We start from the raw sequence: 26,145 nt of genomic DNA on the forward strand, positions 1-26,145 counted from the left end.
CCACACCACGACGACGACCTCGAGACAACGCTCTCTTTCCTTCGTAAAGCTGGCCTGAGGAGAGGGAATATCCGTTGGCACATTCCTTACAGCCCTGTAGAAAGCCAGTGCTGTAATATCTAGGCAGCCGTCTGTTTAGAGTAGGCCAGTATTTGCCCCATGTGCACCGATAGCACGAGAACACGGCTACGTGGAAGTCGCCCGGAGAGGAGCCTCCTGCAGAAAAGAAGGCGACACGGGGAGTTTGGTTTATTAATTCATTATCGTACACCGACAGGTGTTTGAGCATACGTATTGCACCCCACCCCGTGACAAATATATGATACTTTTGACTAAAATCTGGTCAATATTTTTGAGATAGCTTCTAAAATGTTTAGTTTGAAAACATACGAGCAGTTATATCGGTAAATTTGTCTTGAAATTAAAAGACTTTCGTAATCCCGTACCTATTAGACATTGTAACTATATTCTATTAGAAAAGTTATCAAAGTTAAAACTCCAAAGTATCTGGACATAGGATGAGTTTTATTTGTCAACAAAAAAAAATACAATGTGTTCTCCCATATCCATATGGTGGAATAACATGCAATGCTAAGTTTTGGCATAAATTCATTTTGTCAAGTTATTTGGCACAGACATGGGATATGCTGAAAGACAAGACATGATCGATGCGCCACATCCACCACATTAGTTACGGACAAAGTATTGTCTCCTCCAGGACAAAATGTGAAGATAGGCAATGTCACTTGTCTTCTTTGAACCATGGAATGGATGTCCACTTGTCATATGTACAGAACTTGATTGAATAATATTTTACATATAGTGGTGAATTACTTTATGCTTTATTCACCTCATTATCACTAGAGATAACAATGCTTGTTTGGACAAAATAAGCAACAACCATTTTAAAAGTCGTCGATGCGCACTTCACCCTCAGAGTTTTCAATCTGTTGGTGCCAAAAAAATCGTCCGAACTCTCTAAGAATCTTTTCAAATTTTGGTGTCAACACAATCATAGATAGGTATCTATCTTTTGTGCAAATGTAGTAAAATTATAGAACATTTATACCTAATCAAACGTCTGCTACCGTCGTGCTAGTTTATATATCCGCGAAGCACGTACCTGTCATATATATGCCAAAATAACACTACTTTGTACCAACCATTATTCAACTAACACGTGCACGAAAAATTGTTCTTTCTTCTGAAACTTTATGTTAACACAAAGTGGGAAGCACATGTTCATTTGGACTGAACAAAGTTCACGCTTAACTGGCTCTGGCTTATCGAGATCACGCACAATGATTGCATGTATCACTTCCCATCCATAGCAAATGCACTAAAGATATTTCACACGCCATGTCGACCAATAGCTACTGTAGCATGTTCACCACAGCTTTGGAGATTCTCCGACGAAAATCGCCCCAACTTTTTGCTAGAGGATGAGAAGCTAGTGACTGGGATTGAAAAAAAAAAGGGGTGGCTGGCCTCTAGGGACTCGTTCTTATTCTACATCGCCCGGAAGACGACGACGTTTTGGGTAGGTATCTTTGAATATTCTCGGGTTTATTCCCTGAGGAACTGACTGAGTGACCGTCTGCATCTGAACTTTACATCGGTGTTCCATCAGAAAGTGCATAGCACACAAACTGAGCAGATATTGGATTCTGGATGCAGACAACGGCAGTGATGGGGAACAAGCGTGGTCACACGATTCGTGGAGCGGCCTCCGATCCTCCGTTGGCCTTTGCATTCAGGAGAATTTAAAATTGATCTTAATTTATCTCATTAATCAGATTGAAACGCGGCCTGTTAAGAAGATTTGCTACGTTAGATACTTAATACTCATGGATGTGTTAGCCGACATTTTTCAGGTCCCATATCATACCACAGAGCCCTTACAACTACAAGTCTTCGATTGAAGGAAAAAAAAAGCTCTTCATTTATCTTCTTTGCATGGATAGACCACCTTTTGCTTGAGTGTAGTATTGGGACCAACGATGGACCGTTTCCGGTCGTCCCGCACGATTGCTACTTGCTGGTGCACTTATCATTTTTTGAAAAAAAAAAGTTCACTTATCATTAGTATAGTGGTTTTACTGGACTCAGTGTCTTATGGATTAATATTAATATACGTGGGCCCTACTTTATGAATCTCACATATTAGTATCTTTTTTATTGTTGAAGGAACATGGTAGATCAAATAAGAAGCATAGAGCCAACTGAGTGTAACTAAGATGTTAAGGTTTCTTGTGGTGAAACCTGTCCATCTAGGTTCGAATACTCAACTCGGCACGGGTGCTTGCATTTTTCTGAATTTATTCCATGATTTAACCGGCGCTATTTTTTCAGTGGTAGCCGACGCGCCCCACGACAGCGACGAGGCGCCCGTGGTAACTTCCTCAATCTCGAGGATTTGCCGTCCCAGTCTCTCGAAGATGCTCATAGGGGTGAGTGTGCCTGCGTATGTGAGTGTCTGCATCTGTACTATGTGTTAAAAAAAATACAAAGACTAGGTATAACAAATCATTAATCTCATAGCAATTAAATGGTGACCTTACACATGCATAAGTTAGTTTTTTGGGTCCTTAAAACTTTTCTAGATTATAACCTAGTTCCATAACCTATGGAGGTAAGCATTTGGGTCCTCAAACTCTTCAAGTGGTTCCACTAGGTTCAGTTATGGACATGAATCCTTATTTTGGATGAACTACTTAAAAGTTTAATGACTTAGATGCTCGTCTTGAGAGTACATAGATCTATATAAGAATCTAAAAAGAATCCTTAAAAAGTTCTCTTGACGTACTTTACTCTTTTATCATTTACGAGCACGATGCACATATGCACTTCACTTTGTCCTTACTTTTAACCTTACGGTCAGTAACCACATTAATAAATTACCGATAAACTAAGATCCGACACATTTAACTACTTGCACTCATAGAGGCATGATAAATAAAACCATCTTTATGCCAATTCTGAGCACCAAGATTTGAGACCTGGTAATGTTGTTTTCTTGAAAGGGATAATTAAGTGATTTTCAGGTGAGACACCCGGTAGACGCTAGTACGTTTTGCGGTGCGGTTTCATTGAACAGTAAGCTAATTGCGCCCGACTCCACCAAAGCCTCGCCCAAACCCAACCCCAACCATCTGGATGGATCCATCGGGAAGGGGAGGAGCAAGGGAACAAGAGCAGAGGTAGCGGGTGGCGAGGCATTTTCGGCCACAGCCACGGCGCTTCCAAAAGGCGTCGTCCCGATCGAATTCGCCACGTCCGCATCGGCGACCCGACAGCGATACGGCCCCGCAGGCAGAGCGCTGTCTCTCCGCCACAACCCCGGCGAGGCGAGACGGCCGCGCACCTCCGTCCCCGCGCGTCGCCGCTATAAATACCTTCCCCGGCCTCCACCTTCCCCTCCCACGCACCTCCCGTGCCAGACGCATACTGACAGCCAAACCCATTGCGTTCGTCCGCCATTGCAGCGAAGCCCCTCGCTCGGATTGATTCCTCGCCGCGGCGCCCGTCCTGCTGGATCGATCGATCGATCGGTCCCCATGGGCGCATGAATTCGGTTCTTCCTCCTGGCTCTGTTGCCTCCCCTAGGGCTCGCGCTCTCTCTGCTTTATTGATCTGATGGTGCCCAGCTGGAGCGGATAATAAGCTGCTCCCATCTGCCGGTTCTGCGCGCGCGCGATCGAGCTTTGTTGATGGTCATCTAGCCACAAGCGAGAGAGGATCGATCGCTCCGCGAGATCGCTGAACCAAAGAACGCGCCCCACGGTGAGCCATCAGTTATGTTCTGTTATTCCCGTGTTTAAACCTGAAATAAGATTTTTGCGTTAAAACAAAAACCTGAAATAAGATTTATCTTCTCGTCATGTTGCATGTACGGAATATCTCGCATTTTTGTCTGTAACTCTGAACATTTTGCCCATTTTGTTTGTTGCGCTTGGAACGTATATGTTGTTCATTTTTTTCTTCTTTTTCCAATGGTGGTCCTCCTATATGTTAGCTTTTCATCGCTCTAGCTATCTAAACAAAAAGTGATGGCGAATGAACAGAGAGAGAGAGGTACCAAAACATTACATGTCTTGTTTTAGGCAATCGTTGCGCATTCCTGCCCTTTTTGTTGCGCAACCATCGAAGGATCACACTGATGCAAAGTTCAGAGGCTGCACCAGTTTGTATGTTCTGATGAAGCAAAACATCTTCACTTGAAAATCATTTCTTCATGGGATAATGACATAATTTACCTTGGATATGTGTTCTCAAGAGACAGACATGGTGAATTTGGCCCCCTAGCGCATCCTTATTTCTTCAGAATAAACATCATCAGCTTAATAGCTCCTTTCTTGACCAATTCTCTGCTTGCATAACGATTTGCTAGTAGTCTAGTACCAACTACATGCCAAACCTGACAAAAGTGTTTATTTCTTTTTTTTTAATAAAAAACATAGCATGCATTGCATTTCTCTTTCCAGGCCCAGTAAGGCTTCAGTATCTGATATGCTCAACCCTTCGCACGGGTAGCATGTGCAAGAAGAGCGTAATGATGTCGTCATAAGATGCTGCTTAGCTCTTGGGAGCCCCTAGAGCCGTTTGTGTTAGTGTTACTGCATATCCTGGACAGTGATGGAGCATCATAAATTGGCTTCATCCGACAGTGTCACTAGATGATTCTGTGTCACGTTGCTTGCCACGTGCCCTGCGCTTTTGGATCTATCTGGATTTTTTTTGCTTTAGCCAGAAATGTTAATGTTATCTTAGGTTCACGATAAAGTGTCTTTTTGTCCGTCTACCACTGACACGTCGGGCTTTCAGAAAACATTGCCTTTATTCTTGATGGAATTGGCCTGCACTTAACAATTACGATGTGTCTTATGTCAACAGTATCAATTTTCCTTGTCTCAGTACGTGAGACTAGACTGAAAAATGCTCTTCAGTAAGAACAGTAGAATAGCCGACCAGTGAACTTTCTAACTGGTATTGTAAACTGATCTACACCTACACTGAGTGGTGATTTTCTGCAGTGTTAAGCTAACTAACTATTCTTTTCAGTTACAGTTTCAGGTACTGAAACGCCAAAATGGTTAATTTCGGTAAGAGATTGATGGCAGACCAATTGGAGGAGTGGAGAGAGTAAGTTTCTTTGCTACTCTGTAAGTTAAGCAGGGTGCCATTGATCAGAATAGTTAGATCTTCAATCCAGTCGGCTATGAGCTTCTTATTTGTGGTAAAATAAAACAGGCAAAACATGTAATTATTATTCTTTTGTTTTGTCATTGCCAGATACTATATTAACTACAAGATGATGAAGAAAAAGGTAAAACAGTATGTCCAGCAGACCCAAACTGGTGGAAAAAACCGCGAACAAGTTCTGAAGGAGTTTTCAAGGGTGCTCGATGACCAGGTACAAATAAACTATATATTATTTTCTGATTGGTTCCTTTTAGCTTGAATTGTCGAAGCCTAAATGTCCATTCTTCAGTGCAAGTTGACACCTTACCAAAAACCTTCATTTAAGCTTCTTTCTTGCAGATTGAAAAGATTGTTCTCTTTCTTCTGCAACAACAAGGTCATCTTGCTAGCAGGATCGAGAATTTGGGAGAACAGCATGCCGCGCTTATGGAACAGTCTGATTTATCCCAGATTTGTCAGCTACGAGAGGCTTACAGGGAAGTTGGATATGATCTTGTGAAGCTCCTTAGGTTTCTTGATATCAATGCTACTGGCATCCGGAAGATACTTAAGAAGTTTGATAAGCGCTTTGGCTATAAGTTTACGGATTATTACGTCTCTACTCGGGCAAATCATCCTTATTCTCAGCTTCAGCAGATCTTCAAGCAAGTGGTAAATTCTCACGCTTATACCTCCTTTTTATCGGATAAGGATCAAATTTCCTCCTATGATGCATTGGCGAATGCAGGGCGTCGTGGCCGTAGTTGGCGCTTTGTCACGCAACCTTGCATATCTGCAGGATAATCGAGAAAGTTTTCCATCCATCTATGATCATCCATCAATAACTATCAAGGTATCTAATTATTTTTTTCTGTTCTAACCACATTGATGCATTCCCATATGGTCTGAATTTTAATATGGAACATGTGCACCTTTTAATCTCATATGCAGGACCCCGTCATAGAACAAATAAATCATTCAGTACAGAAACTCACGCACTCCACAAACTTCATGCAATTCTTAGGACAACACGCACTCATCGTTGCGGAGGATATGCATAGTGGCTCCGATCTTGTTGACGACCAAAGCTACCACTTCCTGTCACTACTGCTCAACTTAGTGAATACATTTCTGTATATGGTGAACACATATATCATCGTGCCAACTGCAGATGACTATTCAGTAAGCCTCGGCGCAGCAGCGACTGTCTGTGGTGTCATTATCGGATCGATGGCAGTTGCTCAAATCTTCTCCTCAGTATATTTCAGTGCCTGGTCGAATAAGTCATACTTCAGACCCCTCGTATTCAGCAGCATCATGTTATTTCTGGGGAACCTGCTGTATGCTTTGGCGTATGATCTGAATTCCCTAACTGCTCTTATTGTTGGCCGGCTGCTGTGTGGGTTAGTTACTCCTCTCTTGGTCTATTTATGTCCAAATCAAATTTGATTTTTTTGCTTTTCTTTAAGTTGCTGAATATTACAGTGTTTGTGCTAGTTTAGGTATTGTAATATCAAACTGTTCTTTGATCAAATTGGCAATATCATGTGCAGCTTGGGTTCTGCCAGAGCTGTGAACCGTCGATACATCAGCGACTGCGTACCTCTGAAAACCAGGCTGCAGGCATCTGCAGGGTTTGTCAGTGCTAGCGCTCTTGGAATGGCATGCGGTCCTGCTCTTGCCGGTTTGCTACAGACAAAATTTAGAATCTATGGGCTCACATTCAATCAGAACACCTTACCTGGGTGGGTCATGTGCCTTGCTTGGCTTGCGTATTTGGTCTGGTTGTGGATTTCATTCAAGGAGCCGGGTCACATTGCTACAGAGAATTCTGGCAACACGCAGTCATCTGATTCTGGTAAACTTTTTACTCTGCCTTCTTCATTAAAGAAAAAATAGGGGATAGTTTGGATAGCTAAATAGACAAGTATGCTCATGAGTGTCAACACACAGTCATCTGATACTGGTAAACTATTTCCACTGCGTTCTTCATTAAAGAAAAAGTAGGTGCATAGTTTAGATAGATATAAATAGACAAGCATGGTCATGATCAGAAAGCATATCCTCTGAACATCAGTTAAAGATAACTTGTCAGTCGAATTCTCTGCCAAAATAGCTGGATCGTTTTTGTTTCCCTGAAATGAAAACGCGGGGGATCCCCCTTTCATCTAAAAAAGAAGATAACTTATCAGTCGAATTCTCTGCCAAAATAGCTCATCGAGTAAGTGGAAATTTGGAGGATGGCCTGGGACAGCCTTTGCTCCTGGATGCAAAGGAGAGAAACGATGAAGATGTTGAGGACAATGACGACAACGAAGAAGATCCTGAAGAATCTCATAAGCCCGCAACATCGCTTGCTGCAGCATACAGATTGCTAACGCCATCTGTGAAGGTTTCCATTATCTACCTTCTTCAGACGTTGCACTTGTATTGTCCTTACAATCATGGATGCACAACACCACCCTGTTGGTCGGATTACCAACTTCCCTGCGTTTCTTCTGTATTAGCTTATATTCGATGTTTGCAACTTATCAGGTTCAGTTACTGATCTACTTCATGCTCAAGTTTGCCATGGAAATTCTACTCTCGGAGTCAAGTGTTGTCACCACATTCTACTTCAACTGGACAACTAGTACCGTGGCAATCTTTTTAGCGGTTCTTGGACTGACCGTTCTTCCAGTTAATGTCATCGTGGGAAGCTATGTCACCAACTTGTTTCAGGACAGGTATTTGTTACTCCCCAATCTGGAGAAGCCACTGGCCATTGCGTTGTTATTTCTAGAAAGAGTATTCATGTTTACACTGATAGTTAAGTATTCATGTTTACACTGATAGTTATTCTAATTATTTCCACATATTTTTCCTGCTCAACTACTACTGAAGGCAAATTCTTGTGGCCTCTGAAATCATGGTGTTGATCGGCATAGTCATGAGCTTCAGTTTCACCCCACACTACTCCGTTCCACAATACGTCACGTCGGCTCTCATCACGTTCGTATTCGCTGAGGTGCTCGAAGGTAAGTAGTGACTGCAGCAAGCCAACGCACAATCTAATCTGAGTTCTGAAGCTGCACCATTCCACGCATTTCTGACCTCATGTGAGCAACGCGATGCAGGGGTCAACCTGTCGCTCCTCTCCCGCGTGATGTCGTCGAGGCTCTCCCGCGGGACCTACAACGGCGGGCTGCTCTCGACGGAGGCCGGCACGCTGGCCCGCGTCGCCGCGGACATGACGATCACCGCGGCCGGTAATCTGGGGCAGAGTCGCCTGCTGAATGCCACCCTGCTGCCCTCCTTGGTGATCTGCGTGTCCTCCATCGTCGCGACGTTTTGCACTTACAACTCACTCTACTGATGGCCGATGAACCGCTCTCGTTTTGGTGAGCTGTGGAGCTGCTGGATTGCGTCTTGCAATGACGCTGTAAATTTCAGGCTGCTGCTGCGGTTGCTGCTACTATAAGCTGCAAATGGTCCATGTGCACTGAAGTCTGCAGTGAGCCTGCAGCGTTGCATACTTGCAACAGTTGTAACATGACATGGACTAGTTAAATAAATTGGCCTAACGATCTAATGCTTCTAACACGAGAGATTATATTCGCTGCAAGTTTGGATTAAACGCAGCAAGTTCAGAATTTCTGTCAGAGATGTCCATCTAAAAAAAAATCTGTCAGAGATCTGACGTTCATTTGCCAAATTCCTTGAATGGTATGCAAGTTGCAGGGAAGAAAGATAGCACAATAACAGCATATGTTGATGCGAGACGGGAAGAAAAGGTTGCTGCTGCGTGATGCAACCAAGTGAAAGCCCACTGGTAGTTTTGCCGTTTGGTGGTTGAGGCCTGCCTTTCGTCACACTCATGGCATGCTCACGCGGTCAAGCATGTACAAATCAAAGATTTATTTTGCAGGCCGGCAAAGTAGAGCATGCATCTGTTACTGAAACGCAGTTTTTTCCCCCCCCTTTGCAATCCTGTTGAACTGAACTGATCTGATTGCTATGGTCCAAAGGAATCATATGTTTCTCTGAGTCACCCCTCATTTGCCTAGCAAGTAGCAGACAACTACGGAGCAGAGCCAATTATCTTATCCGAATCTGTCGAACAGTTTCAGGTGACACAAAGGCTGCGGACCAGGGACCACGGCGATCAAAGAGCCCGGTGCGTCAACTCAAACTGCACCAGAACTAACTACCAAACCCATCCAAGAACAGCTTCTTCAGCAACCTCCGACTGCATGCCAGCTGCCAGTATATAAGGGCACCAAACTCTCTGAGTTGCCATCATCAAACTCAAGTGCAACAGCTTCCAGGCGGTCCAATGGCTTCTGACCTGAACTCAGCACAAGCAATGGCCGTCTTCACTGTCGCAAGCTTCTTCGCGCTCCTGTGCATGGCTCAACAAGGTGATTTCTCCTCCTCCTCCTCCTTCTTCTGCTTCTTCTTCTTCTTCTCCTCCTCCTGGAGGTACACGTGGCTGAATCCGAATCTGAATCTTTTTAGCGAAATCAGATGTCAAATTCTGAATCTGTTGTGTACGTTGTGGCTGATTCATGTGATCGTGGGGGTACACGTGTGTGGCAGCACGAGCTGTGAACTACACCTTCATGAGGGAGGCGGTGGACGCGCCGCCGGTGGCCTACTACGACTACATCATCATCGGCGGCGGCACGGCGGGTTGCCCGCTTGCCGCGACGCTGTCGCAGCGCTCGCGCGTGCTCCTCCTGGAGCGCGGCGGCTCGCCCTACGAGGACGGGCGCGTCCTGAGCATGCTCCACTTCTCGGACGTGCTGGCGGACACGTCGGCGTCGTCCCCATCGCAGCGGTTCGTGTCCGAGGACGGCGTGATCAACTCCCGCCCGCGCGTGCTGGGCGGCGGCAGCTGCATCAACGCCGGGTTCTTCACGCGCGCCGGCGCCGGGTACGTCAGGGCCGTCGGGTGGGACCCCAGGGAGGTCCTGGCGGCGTACCGGTGGGTGGAGGACGTCGTGGCGTTCCAGCCGGCGCTGGGCCCGTGGCAGGCCGCCGTGCGGAGGGGCCTCCTGGAGACCGGCGTGCTGCCGGACAGCGGGTTCACGTACGACCACATCCCCGGGACCAAGGTCGGCGGGTCCATCTTCGACGCCGACGGCCGACGCCACACGGCGGCGGATCTGCTCCGGTACTCGAACCCCGACGGGATCGACCTGTTTCTCCGGGCCAGAGTGGCCAGGATCTTGTTCGGCTACAAAGGTGAGTGCGCATCGAGCATAACTGAATGTCGAAGCCGGTAAGCTTGTTATTCTGCAGGAAGAACAATTTGCAGCGAGGCTGGTAGGTGTAACGGTATTACCAGTCGCTTCTTTGTCGGCGTCACGCGCATGGGTCGATTTGGGCGTCACGCTGGAGAACTAGGCGAGGAAATTTGTGGGGTGCCAACGGCGCTGCAATTCTTTTTCTTTGCAGGGACCAAGCCGGTGGCGCGAGGCGTGGTGTTCCGCGACGCGCAGGGCGGCGCTCACGTGGCGTACCTGAACCGCGGCGCGGCCAACGAGGTGATCCTCTCGGCGGGGGCGCTGGGCAGCCCGCAGCAGCTGATGCTCAGCGGCATCGGCCCGGCCGACCACCTCCGGTCGCTCAGCATCGACGTCATCCTGGACCTGCCGGGCGTCGGGCAGGGCATGTCCGACAACCCCATGAATGCCATCTACGTGCCGTCGCCGTCGCCGGTGGAGGTGTCGCTGATCCAGGTGGTCGGCATCACCCGGTTCGGCAGCTACATCGAGGGCGCCAGCGGCGCCAACTGGAACAGCCACCCCTCCGGCACGCAGCCTCCTCCTCGGAACTTCGGCATGTTCTCTCCGCAGGTAACGCGAGTTCTCTTTTCGTGTCTCTACCCATTTACGGACGTGCCCGCGGACGCGTAAGGCTTGCATTGTCGCAGACGGGGCAGCTCGCGACGGTGCCGCCGGCGCAGCGGACGCCGGAGGCCATCGCGCGCGCCGTGGAGGCCATGAGCCAGGTCCCCGACGCGGCGCTCCGGGGCGGGTTCATCCTGGAGAAGGTGCTGGGCCCGCAGTCGACGGGCAGCCTCGCGCTCCGCAACCTGGACCCCGACGACAACCCCTCCGTGCGGTTCAACTACTTCGCGCACCCCGACGACCTCCGGCGCTGCGTCGCCGGCATCTCGGCCATCGAGCGGGTGATCCGGTCCAGGGCCTTCTCCCGGTTCACGTACCCCAACTTCGCGTTCCCGGCCGCGCTCAACGTCACGGCCGACTTCCCCGTGAACACGCTGCACGGCGGCCGGCGCGTCGGCGGCGACCCCAGGGCGCTGGAGCAGTTCTGCAGGGACACCGTGATGACCATCTGGCACTACCACGGCGGCTGCCAGGTCGGCCGCGTCGTGGATCGCGACTACAAGGTGCTCGGCGTCGAGGCCCTCCGCGTCATCGACGGCTCCACGTTCAACGCCTCGCCGGGCACCAACCCGCAGGCCACCGTCATGATGCTCGGCAGGTACAGAAATCACCTCTCACGCCCCCGTTCTTGCCCGCGATTCAGGGGGTCAATCTCGCCGACGTGCGCTCGTGCTCTTTGGTCTGACAGGTACATGGGGGTGAAGCTCCTGAAGGAGAGGATGCTCGTCGAAGGGCCAGGCGCCAGATGATCGCTGCACGTCGTGCCGTTCAGCTGCTAACCTTCCGGGTTCTTTTAGCGATGATGATGATCCTACAAGTTATTGGAGAAACCGATTGTAATAGATGGAAATTCCGTGCCAATTAGTAGGCAATTAAATTGCACGAATTGTGGAAATATATGGCATTTGCAGCGTTCATTTGATGTTTTTCATTAACACTATCTAATGAGTACTAAACATTTCGGGTCCAGTATTATCAGACACGCATTTTTCTAACGAACATTTTTGCAAAAAACGTGGCAGCTTGTCAGTGAGGCTAACACTAACAGGCAGCCTTGTTCTTGAATCTTGAGTGAGAGGCGGAGAAACATGGGCAGCTTCCACAGTACACTTTTTTTTTTGGAAAGCTACAGTTACTCTACTGGTACTGTGTTTATGAGAGACTCGATCTGATCCGTGCTTGTCGGCACGAAGCCATACCAAGTAGCATTCGCTTTCGCAGCTGACGGCGATGGGTCCAAAAGGGTACGAAATTTTTGTACTGCGCTGTATACTATAGGGTAACAGGCAGTGCCCTAATTTCTGTGGTACATCAGCTAATCTGAAAGGCATGTTATGTTGTTGTAGTACTTTGTTTGCTAATGACGGTGCATTAAGATCTCCGGAAGTGCAAGGTAATCCTTCAACTTTCGACACGGTTTCCCTGTCTTTTCTGAACCAGGATTCTAGGTGTCGTGTCGCTTTCTGTCGTTTCGGAGGCCGGCCATGTTTTACGTTCTGGTCCCAAGTTGAAGCTGATGCTTCAGAGGAAGCTATATAGTGCCTGATTGCAGGCCGTTCAGGCTTGGTTAGTAAATCCCTGTGAGCACTTACTCGTGGAACTGTGATATCCTAGCCTTGTTGGCAAACTTAGCATGAAGCACGAGCTCTACTGATGACATCGTTTTCTTCAAAACCCGACCTAATTGTTCGGAGACTTGTAAAGATCGTGGCTCAAGTGTTCCGAGACTCAAGGCGCTTGATCGCAGGGCAGTTGGAAGGCTCCTTCATGCTTCGGATAACACTGACCTGATCAGCAAAGTATTATTAGTGTACAACTTAAGAGTGCAGTCAAGGTCTGCAAAACTATGCGAGCCTGATCTTAAAAAAAAAATATCTAAGGGTCCGTTCGTTTCCCTATCTAATGGGGCGAAACCTCTAAACTTTAGAGGCCCGGAAACGAACGGCCCACTATTTCCGTTGCACAGTAACTTTTAGACCTCCAGAAATTTTAGAGGCCGCGAGGGCTCTAACGCCTCTAATCCGCTCGGCTCGTCTCCCCACGCCCCCCCCCCCCCGCCCGCGTGCTCCTCCCCCCGCCGCCGCCCCCGTGCTCCTCCCGCCGCCGCCCCCTGTGCTCCTCCCGCCGCCGCCCCTGCTCTCCCCGCCGCCGCCCCTGCTCTCCTCCCGCCGCCGCCCCTGCTCCTCCCGCCGCCGCCCCTGCTCTCCTCCCCGCCGCCCCCGTGCTCCTCCCGCCGCCGCCCCTGCTCTCCTCCCCGCCGCCCCCCGTGCTCCTCCCGCCGCCGCCCCTGCTCTCCTCCCCGCCGCCGCCCCGTGCTCCTCCCGCCGCCGCCCCTGCTCTCCTCCCCGCCGCCCCCCGTGCTCTCCCCGCCGCCACCCCGTGCTCCTCCCGCCGCCGCCCCTGCTCTCCTCCCCGCCGCCCCCCGTGCTCCTCCCGCCGCCGCCCCTGCTCTCCTCCCCGCCGCCCCCCGTGCTCCTCCCGCCGCCGCCCCTGCTCTCCCCGCCGCCGCCCCCCGTGCTCCTCCCGCCGCCCCTGCTCTCCCCGCCGCCGCCCCCCGTGCTCCCCCGCCGCCGCGCGCCGCCGCCCCGCCCCCTGCTCCTCCCCCCGCGCGCCGCCGCCGCCGCCCCTGCTCCTCCCCCCGCGCGCCGCCGCCCCGCCCCCTGCTCCTCCCCCCGCGCGCCGCCGCCCCGCCCCCTGCTCCTCCCCGCAAGCCGCGCCGCCGCCCCTGCTCCCGCCCGCGTGCTCCTCCCCCCGCGTGCGCGCGTTAGGCGCTCCGGCCGTGCCGTGGTTTTAGAGGCCGTAACGAACACCCCTCTAATATACCTCTAAAATGTTTATACCTCTAATTTATAGATGTATATTTTAGACCCTCTGATGCGAAACGAACACACCCTAAGAGAACAAGAACATGGCCGAAACACACTGCACGCCGTGTACGTTAACATGCCCGACTACCCACGAACGCCCAAAGATCCGATCGCGCATGTGATGATGAGCGGCGCACATGACTGCGAATGTCTCGCTGTCCTGTGGGTCCGTTGTTCTGCCGGACCCAGTTGCTAGTACAAGGGACCCCAGACCAATCGCCGCCCCGTCTCCGGCCACGAGGGTCACGTGGCCACGCTCGGTTCCCCCCGTTCCCGGGCTTCCAGATAACGCAGATCTTGGAAGTAAACGGGCAAATCCCCACCGCGTCCTCGCTAATTCCGCCCGTTAAACCAAGCACCGCAAGCTCTCTCGCGCTGCCTCGTACCGAGAAGTCTTGCAGCAGCTGAGCAGCTATGAAGCGAAAATTTGAAATTTTGATTTGAATCACTTTGTCAAGGTGTAAGTTCGCAAGTGGCATCGCTCTCTGTCAGAGTTTTGTGTCGTGCAGTGACTGTTCTGCACCTGTCGGTGGGATGCCGTTCTCTTCTGTCCGACTGTCCGAGAGATCATGCGAGCATGAAACACGATCTGCCCCGCGCCAGCCGACGAGGGATCGCGCACGGTGGCGGTGGACCAGGCTGTGCTGCCGCGTCACCCACCGTCGGTGATCGCGTCCCATGCCTCCCACCCAGAGCCCCAATCGCCCCGGGACCGACAGCATCAGCTCACCTCAGTATTAAAATCCCAGTCTCCCTCTGATCCCCCACACCCTGGCCCCCAGCCCGCTCAGCTCAGCTCACCCTCGCTCGCCACCACTCCGCCGCCGCTCCCCTCGCCCGGATCTCGCCATGGGCGTCGCCACCAACGGCTCGGCGGCGGAGCAGGCGCCGGCGCCGGCGCTCAAATTCCTCATCTACGGCCGCACGGGCTGGATCGGGGGCCTGCTGGGCGGCCTCTGTGCGGCGCGCGGGATCCCCTTCGCCTACGGCGCCGGCCGGCTCGAGAACCGCGCGCAGCTGGAGGCCGACATCGACGCCGCGGCGCCCACGCACGTGTTCAACGCCGCGGGCGTCACGGGCCGCCCCAACGTCGACTGGTGCGAGACGCACCGCGCCGAGACCGTCCGCGCCAACGTCGTGGGCACGCTCACGCTGGCCGACGTCTGCCGCGCCCGAGGGCTCGTGCTCATCAACTACGCCACCGGGTGCATCTTCGAGTACGACGACGCGCACCCGCTCGGCTCCGGGGTCGGCTTCAAGGAGGAAGACACGCCCAACTTCGTCGGATCATTCTACTCCAAAACCAAGGCCATGGTATGCATTGCTCCCTCACCTCTTCTAGCTTTATGGTACCTTTACATTCTCAAGCTTCTCTCCAAATGGCGAAGTTACAAATAGATCGGTTCCGTTCTTATCTTAACCAAAATCTGTGATGGTCCTCGTGATGATCATAGTAAGAAGGAAAATGGGGCCGTCACTTGTTGAGTTTTCAGTGTTGGTTGCAGTTCAATTAGTGTGCACTTATGCTTGAGGTTCCTGTCACTTGGATCTGGCGTAGTCTGTACTAGAACATACATTTTTTTTCGAAAAGGGAAATTTTATTAATATCAAGTAGGGTTACATCAAGGTGATACAACAATGCTTGAATAAATTCCCTTCAGCTTTGGTAGTACTAGAACATACATGCATGGTATTGTACATCTTGGTGAGCGTAAGTGAGTGTAATAGCTGACTGTGTTTCCCTTTCAGCTTTGGTTGACTTTAGGAAAACGATAATTCATTTTTGAGTGCAGCCTGCGAATATGTTTGGATCAGTCTGCGAATATGTGCTTTAGCATCCGTTTTGACTTCACAGATCAGTCTGATCCAGTATTCACCATCAATCCTAACTAGCTAAATATTTGGATCCTTCCATGGTGCTCTATATTTGTGTTTGCATACTATCATTGGTGGAGTATATGGCAAAGGAGAAATTTTGTTTCGTTTTCATCAAATAGACTTATGGGGGATTCATTAATTTAAATGATGCTCACCTCAAGATATACTACCATGTTATAATAATTCAAATATTTGTCAGGTTGACCTTGACTCTGGAGGAAAACTCTATAACTTGAATTGAGACAGCAACCAGAAACTGAAAGAGATCTGTATAGGCTGAACAAGTAAGCATCTTAGGTGCAGCATTAGTAATTGACATTTTGTTTGTTCGAAACATCAGTAATTGGAGACATCTTTGCTACATTTTTGTTTGCATTGGACATGGTGCGTTTCTCTGCAAGCTACACCTAGTCTTAATTTAGGATGATTCCTTTTGTTTTTCTCAAACTGTAATTTCTTGCCAAACAGTGGCTTGTCTAATGGTTTGGCACCTGCATCTTGTGCCTAACATCCACGGCTTGCCACTAAGAAGCAGTTTGCTGGGTTTGGAGTGGAGTTTACATGATACAATCTTATCAGTTCCTGCTGAATTTTAGGGACATTCTGGAGACTGTTGATTTTAATAAATTAACTTTCTCAAGCGCGTTTTGAGTGCTGACAACCAAAGCTAATGCAATGTGATAGTATTCTGATAATAATCTTACTGGATAATGGTAGTATATGTCACCCCAAGCAGATAGTTAAAAGTGAAAGTTTGAAATGCTATAGGTTGGAAATTACGATCATAAATAAACACAGTGAATATTTTTGTAGGATGAAATTGTCTAAAATTGTATTAAGAGAAGTACTGATGTGATACTGTGAAACACAAGGATTATTATCCAAAACTTTGTTATTTTACATTTTGCTTCAGACTTAGATGATCAAATAAGCACTGAAGTGTGCTTAATTTTACAAGGGTATGCATTTTGTTGACCAATACATCTGTTTGGTGTCATCTGAACAGTCTAATGCCGTGAGAATCTTGGAAAACAGTTGCTTATTCGCAAAGCAGAAGGTGTCTATGTTAGCTGGGCCCTTGTGTACTATGTTTCTTTATACTTTAGTGTAATAACACATAAAAGTACAAGCATAAGCATTGGAACGTGGAAGTGCAAGTGTTTTTCACTTGATGATAGAACTTTTAGACAGATATAGAATACTGGGTGGTATGTAACTAGTGCTCCCGAAACTTATCCTTGTTCAGCACACTTTACCCATTTGATGTTTTGAGTGAGAAACTAGACCTCTGATTGATTTTGTAATAATGCTAGCATGTTACCATGCTATTTTTACATTATTGTATTTCATGTTAGTTCCTATTTCTGATTAGATTGATAGAGAAGTTATTCCATCCATGGTGAACCTAACATTTATTTTCATAGGTTGAGGAACTGCTCAAGAACTATGAGAATGTATGCACCCTTCGTGTAAGGATGCCTATTTCATCGGATCTCTCCAATCCTCGCAATTTCATTACCAAAATCACCAGATACGAGAAGGTTGTCAACATCCCGAATTCAATGACAATACTGGATGAACTTCTTCCCATCTCGATCGAAATGGCGAAGAGAAACCTGACTGGAATATGGAATTTCACAAATCCTGGTGTGGTGAGCCACAACGAGATACTAGAGATGTACAGAGACTACATCGACCCAAGCTTCTCTTGGAAAAACTTCAATCTGGAAGAGCAAGCAAAGGTCATAGTTGCACCGAGGAGCAACAATGAGCTCGATCAAACTAAGTTGAAGAATGAGTTCCCAGAGCTTCTGTCCATCAAGGAGTCGCTGATCAAATACGTTTTCGAGCCAAATCGGAAGACATCCAAGGCTTGAGAAATGGAGCTATACTCGACTGTATGTTGGTGCTATTTATTCCATCCGAATTGACATTTTTCTCTATGGCGATCATCAATAAGCACGCCCCCTGTTTCGTGTTCATTGTATTTGAAGCGGATAGGTTTCTCATAGGATGCCACGCCATACTCCTTGTTACGGTCAGATCATTATACGGAGAAAGACAAGGTGTAATCTAGCTCAACTTTCCTCCTGGGGTATTATCAATACGATGGGAATGAACCGAGGAGCTTCCTCTGTTGTGCCAAAATGGAGCTTCCTCAATTGCAAAGCCTGCTGGCATGTGCGCGTGAGTTTTTTTTTTTTGAGAGGGTGCATCGTTCGACTGCACAACTGCATTTCCTCATGATCGCTTCTGAGGCATTGGCCCGTTGAGCCGGTCAGAGATTCAGAGGTGTGCTTTCACCTGCAGTTGTTGCAGTGAAGTTTTTTCTAGGGTATCTTGTCAGTTGAAACTGCTGGAGCTCACAGCTTTTTACACTGCTGCGCCGCATGCCTGCAAGCCTCCTCCCATGGACTCTTGAACGACGATGGCCTCGCACTCCATTGAGCTGCAAGCTTGCAAGTTGCAACGAGCCAACGACAGTTGGTCCCCGTCCGCGCCGGGCTCGACCTCGTCGTCACCGGGCAGCTGGCGGGGCAAGGCGGCAAACAGAACAAGGCCGCCGAGCTGGGTACAGCTCCGCGCCGTACGCGGCGGCGATCGGCCTCGTTTTCCCGCCCCCGCGAGGGCCGGATCGCTGCCCAATCATGCCGCGATAACACGGCCAAGCAAGACCGGTGGACCGCTGCGGCTGCCGGCGCGGGGAACGACACGCCGTGCCCTTGCCCCAGCATCCGTAGCACGCGCCCGCCCCGGGGCACCCCGACGGGGACCCCAGCCCTCGGCGGAGGCACGACCCTGCTGCCGCCCGCCTGGCTGCTGCACGCGCTCGGCGCCAGCGGACAGCGGTAGGGGCCGGGCGGAGCAGGGGTGTTCGAGCAGATCACTCCCAGCCTCTCGGTCTCCCATCCCGTCCCACCACAAAAAGTTTTTTTTTCTTTTGCTCGCCGCGGCGCGGAGAGGTCTCGGCAGGCTCTGCCCCCGTCAGCGGCGACTGCATCAGCGTTCGCCGCTCGTCTGGCCAGCCTCACTGCTCCGGCGCAGTGCGCGAACTCAGAGCCGCGCCCAAAGTTTTCGGTGTTTTCTTTTCTGAAAAGATTTACAATAAAAAAGGGACGTCCTTTTATCGGAGGAAAGGAAAGGGGTACAGGCGAGTTTTTTGGTCAGTCTTTCCTCCTCTCGAAGCGGCTCAGTCACGGCATGGCGCCATGGCGGAAATAATTAAGAACGCCGAACGAAACAAAAGGCTGACACCGTGTCAGAAGTCAGAGCGGGAGCCTGATCTTCACGTGATATGGCGAGTAGATCCACGCGGACTTTTTTCCCTCGCAGCATTTTTCACCGGTTTTCCGGTTTTTTCCACATATTCGGAACACTTCCATCAAACATTTATCACTATGTATATATACACTTTTTTAAGCAAATGATTTACTTCCTGGTATAAGTAAGCCCTGCGGTAAAAAAAAATGGCCACACCTTTCGAGCACCTGCACTCCCACGTCGCCGGCGACGGCGGCCATCGCAGACGAGATAAAGCGGCAGTCGAACTCAACCCAACACCGTCCAAAACCACGAAAAGGCCAAAAGATTTCCATGCGTGTCACCTGCAGCTGCCATGCCAGGATGCCACGGCCACCTCCACGCCACCGCGAACAGCACAGCTTTTACTACGACGACCACAGTTGCCGAGCTGGGGACGGGGCCTGAGACAGAAGTTCACCGAGCGACCAGACGCCGGGAGCCGTCACGCATAAATATATCCACCGTTTCACACTTCCTCTGACGCCACCACTGTCGCTTCTTCCATCCTCTCGAGAACCTGCCCGCGCTCCGTCCCCCTCCATATAGTTCGAACCGGAACCGCCGCGGGAGCCGCCGCACCGGAGTCCCCAAATGGCCGACGACAAGGAGACCGACTCAGCGCAGCCGCCGGCCAAGCTGCCCCGCCTCTCCGGCGCCGACACGAGCGCCGGTAAGTACGTGCGGGCCTTGCGTTCTGGCCGGGGTTCGCTGGAGGAGTTGATCACTGGTGCGTCGTTTGCAGGGGAGGTGACCATGGCGGCCTCGTCGCCGCTGGTTCTCGGGCTGGGGCTGGGGCTCGGCGCGGGCGGCGGCGAGCGCGACGCGGAGGCGTCGGCCGCGACGGCGGCGCCCAAGAGGGCGTCGGCGCTGACGTTCATGCAGCAGCAGGAGCTGGAGCACCAGGTGCTCATCTACCGCTACTTCGCTGCGGGCGCGCCCGTGCCGGTGCACCTCGTGCTTCCCATCTGGAAGAGCGTCGTCGCCTCCTCCTTCGGCCCGCAGCGCTTCCCCTCCCGTAAGTGCCGGCGAAGCTTCATCCTCTCTAATCCTTGTCACTGTCGTTATGCCGTGGCTGTTGCGAGCGAAAAATAAAGTAGTCGTTTTGAAATGGCCCGCAGTGATGGGCCTGGGGAGCCTGTGCTTCGACTACCGCAGCAGCATGGAGCCGGAGCCCGGGCGGTGCCGGCGCACGGACGGCAAGAAGTGGCGGTGCTCCCGCGACGTGGTGCCGGGCCACAAGTACTGCGAGCGGCACGTCCACCGCGGCCGCGGCCGTTCAAGAAAGCCTGTGGAAGCCGCCTCCGCAGCCGCCCCGACGACGGCCGCGGCCGCCGTCAGCAGCAGCCGCAGCGGCGCCCCAGTCCACCACCACGGCGGCGCGGGCGTGGCCCCGCACGGGCTCGGCTTCTCCCCCACCAGCGTCCTCCTCGCCCACAGCGCCGCGCGTGCCACGTGAGCGCGCGAGCGAACGCCCCCCACCACGCTCGGTCCCCGTCCCCAACACCGCCACCGTTACGCCCGTGTCTTGGGCCTGGGCCTTGGGCCACCGGATGTCGTCGTGTGTGCTGTAATTTCCCCTTTTTTTTTCTCTCGCAACCTGTCAAACCAGTTTGCACCGTTCGATGCCATGCGTTGCTTCTCGTGTTACGTGTGCTGGTTACTCCCCTTGTGCTGTGCGTGAGCCTGTGGCGTTGCGTGGCCTGTGACACCTGTACCAGGGCAGGGGATCATTTTCTTTTGTTGGGTTGTGAGGAGCGCGCCTCGGTGGTGTGCAGGGGGTGTGGGGCTGGCCGGCTGGGGGGCCTGGCTTGTGGTTCCACCTGGGGACGCGCGGAGGGGGAGGGACGGTGTGCCCTGTGTGCAGTGCGGAGTGCTGGGCGGTCTGACCCTGTCAGAAGGCTCGGGCAGCGTGAGGCGTTGGATGCTGCACTCTGTCTGCGCATGGCGCAGGCGGCGGGCCGTTCGGTGTGGCCCCGCCAGCGCAAACTCTCGTCTGAGAACTGACTCACGTCTCAGGCGTCTCAGCAGCCAGCGCTTCCGCTTGAAGGGGCCTTCACGCGCGGGTATGGCGATTGGCGAGTCAATGGAAGTATGGAACGGATCCCATGCGACCGGTAAACCTGAAGATCGCGGTGCTGCTGGCTTCACACTGTATATTACTTGTCCGCTCTCGTGGCGTCAAGCAAGAAGTTTCCCGTCTGCAGGGCACGGTGCTAGACTGTTCTTTTTTGACACCTCTCATCTGGGCACGGTGCTTGACTGGTTGCGGCATCAGCAGAGGAACTGAGCTTTCAGATTTTTGCTGGCACCGGACTGAGTACGGTGAAAAAGGGCTGCTGCCTGCTGGGCTGCTCCTCACTCCGCTTCTGCTGCGACTCGAACCGTGCGAGAGCCTGGCCCGGCGCAGCACCTGCCGGGTGCGCTTAACCTAATCTTGAGCCCAACTCAGGTGGACATTCAAACGGCTAGAACGGTGTTCATCAGCTCCTGCTAAGGAGCTAGGTAGAGGTGCAAACTGACATCGAATCCCAAACCCTCGTCTCGTGTTTGTCCATGATACACATCCTTTATGATCAGCTGATCGTGTACTTTTTCTTCCTCCTACAGTCCTACTCTGCAAACCGCGCTCGTGGATGCGTGGCAAAAGGATCTTTCGATTTCTAGGCACACTATTCCCATGGGCCAAGGGCTCCTTGACCTGCCAGCCAACATACTGTAGGCCGTAGCCCTGTACGCAATAATGCCGGCATCACGAGATGATTACTACTAGTTCCCGTGGACCGTGGGCAGAGTAATAGCGGCAGCACACTGCCCCGGCCGGCACAGGACTATGCTACCTCACTGCTATGTCTGTGTTGCGAACAGGTTCAATCTATAGGCTAAGCAGGCCTTGGCCTGCCGCCACGCATGTGGACCTCTTTACTTCTTGAGGCCGGATGGCCGACGGGCTCGAGCTTGCCTGCTACTTTCTGCTCCCAATGTTCAAGGTCTTGCAAGGTTCGGTCAACAAAGGATGTGCCCATGGAAAACATAGCATAAATAGTCTCACCCAATATGAATAGAAGGTTTTACAAGGTTTTACCTAGTTGCAAGTCGTATATTTTGGCCTAAGCCAACTAGGCAACTTCTCCTATGTTATGTTTGCTTCTGAATGCTTAGCAGCAGCCGAAAGCCCAAAATGAACAGCAAAATGCATCTACTCCATTGGACCTATGGGTTCCGTTGAAGAATGGTAGCTGGCAGTTTACTTCAGAAATTATAGGTTGGTTCATTCGTTAACTTGAGATGACCGATCGGTAAAACGCCAGGTTGTGTGCCAAATGCACACGGTGCATCACAATTGAATGCCGTGGCACGTATCTTGTTCTGCGACTTGCATTAATACTGTTGGGATTGGATGTCGGATACTGATTACTTAATAGTATCTCATGTTACAAACTGGATGCTAGTGAGTGAGAGTAGGCACCAGAGCCCCTGATTCCTACAAAATCCAATAGTAGATTTGGGGATTTATGATGTGTGGGTTGGCAACTGTAGTGCACATCAGACTACATCACTAGCTACAGAAACTACCATTGAACAAGGCCTAGACCTGGGCACTAGCATAAGCCAAATCCCAACATCAAAGAAAACTATGAGGAAAACATCAAAGTTCAAGCATCCTGAATGGAGAGCCTACCTTATTGATGTTCGTCAGCAAGTTGATCCACACTAGTCATCAGAATGGTTCGCGGTATATTTGCTACATACACACCACCCAACAAACCTGAAAAAGAAAGAACTGTTGAAAAATTGAAACATGCAAAACACAGTATTCTCATCTGCCAGATGATAGCAATCCACCCATAATATGTTAGCACATACCAACAGTGCGACTCCACACAGCATATCCACAAACAGAAGTCATTTAAAATTTTAATCAATACAAATCCTAGTGTAAGTGTCAATATAGGAAAGTATACTTCCAGTAATTCTTGTGTACTTCCTCCGTGTTTTCAAATATGTAGTGTTTAGAACAAGCTAACGAGTCCATTGTTCTAAACGTCATATATTTAAAAATCTTTTCTGCAAGCATTAAACAATAGAATAACAAACTTCTTGCAGCAACTGACGACTAATAGAGTTCTATAATAATATCACCATGTGCTTGGCATCTATATTCTATTTTTGAAACCTAAAATGAGTTTTGCCTGTAATTGGCATAAAGCATGAACAAACATTTTTCTTCCTGACAGGTTAGTAAGACACTTGCAGCATCATACTATCCCAGACTCCTAGTATGACTAGGTCACATTACCACAAGACAGTATAAACAATCTGCACATCTTGGCACTTTAAACCTTTCGCAAAGCTATTTAAAGAACCTCCAAAGTCACCTCAAACAGAAGTTATGAATGAAAAGTTACTTTCTGGATACACAGAATCAATTGGGCAAATTTGCGGATAAAGTTCACAATATATACTTACAATGAAGTCTCAGTTCCAAAATGAGAGAGATCAATAATCTTGGGATCATGGGACAGCAGGGAGTATTAATTGACTGGGTACTCCAGTGTTGCACCTTGATTCTGATCTTCGGTAGTCTGTACCCAGGTTGAAAAATGAAGAAAATGTTGAATGCATATAGCATTCAAGAAACCAAATGCTAATTACAATCTTATTTCTCGTCGCAAGCGTGCATATTTCTCCTGCATCCTCAAGAGCTTCCTTGAAAGCTCTTGATTCCCAGTCAGCATTAATCCATTCAGTACACGATTGAACATAAACCTTCTAGGCAGGTAGCCTCTATCAACCATATCCACCACCATCGTCGCAGCCACTGCCATGTCCTCTGCCCTCTTACGCACAAACATTGCACTTATTATAATATTATATGTATCTTGGTTGGGCAAGCACTCCATACCCTTGCTCATTCTCTCAAACAAATCCAAAGCCTTCTCGATTTCCCCGTCCTCAAACGAATACCCTATAAGGACATTATATGTCTGAACATTAGGCTCGCAACCTTCGCTCTTCATCCTCTCCAAAAGCTTTATAGCTCGATCAATCTTCCCGGCATGGCAGAGGCCTCGGATCAAGACGGTGTATGTAACCACATTTGGAACATAACCTTTTCCAATCATATCATCAAAGACTGCCACAGCATCCTCCACATTGCCCTTCTTACAGATTACCTGAATTAAAGCATTATAAGTCGCCGTTGAAGGTAAGCATCCTTCTTTAGACATTTCGTCGAACACTTTGCGAGCTTTGTCCAGCTGCCCGGATACACCCAACCCATGGAGTACGGTGGTGTACGACACGACGTCAGGCTTACAGTTCTCGTCGGTGATGCCTCTCTTCTTCATCTGGAGGAAGAAGTCCCATGCATGCTGCAATTGTCCAGAACGGAAGAAGCCTTTGAGGATAATGTTATATGTGGCTTTCGTTGGGGCAATCCCTGACTCAACCATCAGCCGCAGAATGTCGAGCGCACGGGAGGTGTCCTTGACGCGGCACCATCCGTCGGCGAGGATGTTGTACGTGACCGCGTCAGGGGGGAACCGCCGCTCGAGGGCACGGACGAGGGAGGCGGCCTTGCCGGCGTGCCGCGACTTTACGAGAGCGTCGAGGAGGGAGTTGAACAGCGGAAGGTCCTGCGCGACGCCGTGGGAGCGGTGGAGCGAGAGGAAGAGCCGGACGGCGAGGTCGGGGCGGCGCTGCGACAGCGCAAACCGCTCGAACAGGATCGGGAACGTGCGCGGGGTGAAGGCGAGCCCGTGGCGCGGGAAGAGCGCGAGGACGGAGCTGGTGAGCTGGCGCGGGTGGCGCAGGCGCGCGGCGAGGTCGAGCGCGAGGTCGACGGTGCACGGGGAGAGCTCGCGCGCGCCCGGGGGCAGGCGGAGCAGGGCGTGGAAGAAGAGCAGTGCGCGGGGAGCGTGGTGCCACAGGAGCTTGAGCACGGCGTTGGCCACGGGGGCCGGGATCGGGAGCGCGGGCGCGGGCGCGGCGGCGAGGAGGGACGCCGAGAGGGAGCGCGCCGACGCGGCGTTCAGCGTGGAGGACGGGTGGTTCAGGACTAGCGCGGCGATGTGGCGCGGGCACAGGGGTGGTTTGGTTGGGGGTGCTGGCGGGGTGGGTGCGGCGGAGGTTGGGGAAGGCGGCGGTGGCGGCGGCATCGGGCAATTTCGCGGGGAGGAGGTTTTTTTTTTACGTTTTCTTCTGTGATGATGGAAATGGAGTTGCTGATTTTACATGTGAGTATGGGCCGTTGGCCACTTCCATACACAGTTATCGATGTCGGACCTTGGGCTGATGACGGCCCAGTAGTGAGTGGATCTTGCTTCCAACTGGCCCAGACAAAACTAGACAGCTCAAAATGCCGCCTTCACTTCACAATCTCAACATAACAAGGCTGCCAGTTTCAACCCCCCCACCCCCCCCCCCCCCAAAAAAAAATACATGACAAAGCTGCCACACAAAGGCGAGAACTTGACTGCTGAAGTACTGAGCGATACCGCATCTTCTCCCGACGGGCTACGGCGCCGCAGCGGCAGCGAACAGCGAGTACGTGTGGTCCGAAACAATGACGCAAAACGCCATGCCCGTGATGGGTCAAGTGATGGACGACTATTCCATCCATAGTTCCACACCCAACACATGAGCACAATGACACCCCTAGGGACGGAGAAACGGACATTCGGACAATGTGCAGTGTAGGTCATTGGGTTGTTCGGAGTCGAGAGTGGTGAGGACGGATGCAGAGGATCATGATCTTAATACTTTTTTTATAATTTAATTTAACTTGATCCTTATATATATTTAGTTGAAAATTAGAATACGGTCCTTAGATTATTTTGATTAAAATTTAGAACCATTTACCATTTACCACCCCTATGTGAGATAGTGAGGCTTATGGGCAGTGCCCAGAGGGTATCTGTGCTTTATCCCTTCAAGTGGCTCTCTCGGACAGGAGCACGGACAACAAATTATACAAAGGTGCCGCCGCCCCCACAGAAAGGACAGAACGTCGGAATCGAGCT

General features: G+C 50.8%; 5 protein-coding genes across 9 annotated transcripts; 4 read left to right on the plus strand and 1 right to left on the minus strand.

Annotated features, from left to right (window-relative positions):
- The first annotated feature begins 3,405 nt into the window (after positions 1 to 3,405).
- On the plus strand, positions 3,406 to 8,761 carry LOC112888037 (SPX domain-containing membrane protein Os02g45520). Of its 3 annotated transcripts, none has more exons than XM_025954374.1 (11): positions 3,406 to 3,783; positions 5,062 to 5,142; positions 5,293 to 5,413; positions 5,542 to 5,853; positions 5,930 to 6,034; positions 6,133 to 6,584; positions 6,735 to 7,039; positions 7,395 to 7,573; positions 7,717 to 7,907; positions 8,065 to 8,198; positions 8,298 to 8,536. In XM_025954374.1, exons 2-11 carry the CDS (start codon positions 5,090 to 5,092, stop codon positions 8,534 to 8,536), a joined length of 2,091 nt encoding a protein of 696 aa, XP_025810159.1. In that variant the 5' UTR covers positions 3,406 to 3,783; positions 5,062 to 5,089. The 3 variants fall into 3 exon arrangements, with proteins under 3 accessions (XP_025810159.1, XP_025810167.1, XP_025810172.1); XM_025954382.1 differs by having other exon boundaries at positions 5,068 to 5,142; XM_025954387.1 differs by lacking the exon at positions 3,406 to 3,783 and having other exon boundaries at positions 5,090 to 5,142; positions 8,298 to 8,761.
- Positions 8,762 to 8,948: 187 nt separating this feature from the next.
- Positions 8,949 to 11,997, plus strand: LOC112888057 (protein HOTHEAD-like). The gene is made up of 5 exons (XM_025954395.1): positions 8,949 to 9,581; positions 9,760 to 10,407; positions 10,621 to 11,021; positions 11,099 to 11,673; positions 11,764 to 11,997. The coding sequence occupies exons 1-5, from the start codon at positions 9,497 to 9,499 to the stop codon at positions 11,822 to 11,824; spliced, it is 1,770 nt and encodes a 589-aa protein (XP_025810180.1). The 5' UTR covers positions 8,949 to 9,496; the 3' UTR covers positions 11,825 to 11,997.
- A 2,523-nt stretch (positions 11,998 to 14,520) lies between these two features.
- On the plus strand, positions 14,521 to 17,968 carry LOC112893336 (bifunctional dTDP-4-dehydrorhamnose 3,5-epimerase/dTDP-4-dehydrorhamnose reductase). Its single transcript, XM_025960610.1, has 2 exons — positions 14,521 to 15,256; positions 17,245 to 17,968. The coding sequence occupies exons 1-2, from the start codon at positions 14,792 to 14,794 to the stop codon at positions 17,695 to 17,697; spliced, it is 918 nt and encodes a 305-aa protein (XP_025816395.1). The 5' UTR covers positions 14,521 to 14,791; the 3' UTR covers positions 17,698 to 17,968.
- A 1,652-nt stretch (positions 17,969 to 19,620) lies between these two features.
- Positions 19,621 to 20,741, plus strand: LOC112893342 (growth-regulating factor 10-like). 2 transcript variants are annotated; one of them, XM_025960631.1, is made up of 3 exons: positions 19,621 to 19,793; positions 19,866 to 20,138; positions 20,242 to 20,741. In XM_025960631.1, the coding sequence occupies exons 1-3, from the start codon at positions 19,715 to 19,717 to the stop codon at positions 20,577 to 20,579; spliced, it is 690 nt and encodes a 229-aa protein (XP_025816416.1). In that variant the 5' UTR covers positions 19,621 to 19,714; the 3' UTR covers positions 20,580 to 20,741. The 2 variants fall into 2 exon arrangements, with proteins under 2 accessions (XP_025816416.1, XP_025816407.1); XM_025960622.1 differs by having other exon boundaries at positions 19,621 to 20,138.
- Positions 20,742 to 22,082: 1,341 nt separating this feature from the next.
- LOC112893325 (pentatricopeptide repeat-containing protein At1g74900, mitochondrial) lies at positions 22,083 to 25,319 on the minus strand. 2 transcript variants are annotated; one of them, XM_025960597.1, is made up of 3 exons: positions 23,591 to 25,319; positions 22,803 to 22,889; positions 22,083 to 22,604 (listed from the first exon to the last, which is right to left on the minus strand). In XM_025960597.1, the coding sequence occupies exon 1, from the start codon at positions 25,279 to 25,281 to the stop codon at positions 23,773 to 23,775; it is 1,509 nt and encodes a 502-aa protein (XP_025816382.1). In that variant the 5' UTR covers positions 25,282 to 25,319; the 3' UTR covers positions 22,083 to 22,604; positions 22,803 to 22,889; positions 23,591 to 23,772. The 2 variants fall into 2 exon arrangements, with proteins under 2 accessions (XP_025816382.1, XP_025816376.1); XM_025960591.1 differs by having other exon boundaries at positions 22,517 to 22,889.
- Between the last annotated feature and the right edge of the window lie 826 nt (positions 25,320 to 26,145).

The sequence above is a fragment of the Panicum hallii genome, chromosome 1 (genome assembly GCF_002211085.1).
Source record: "Panicum hallii strain FIL2 chromosome 1, PHallii_v3.1, whole genome shotgun sequence".
NCBI classification, from domain to species: domain Eukaryota; kingdom Viridiplantae; phylum Streptophyta; class Magnoliopsida; order Poales; family Poaceae; genus Panicum; species Panicum hallii.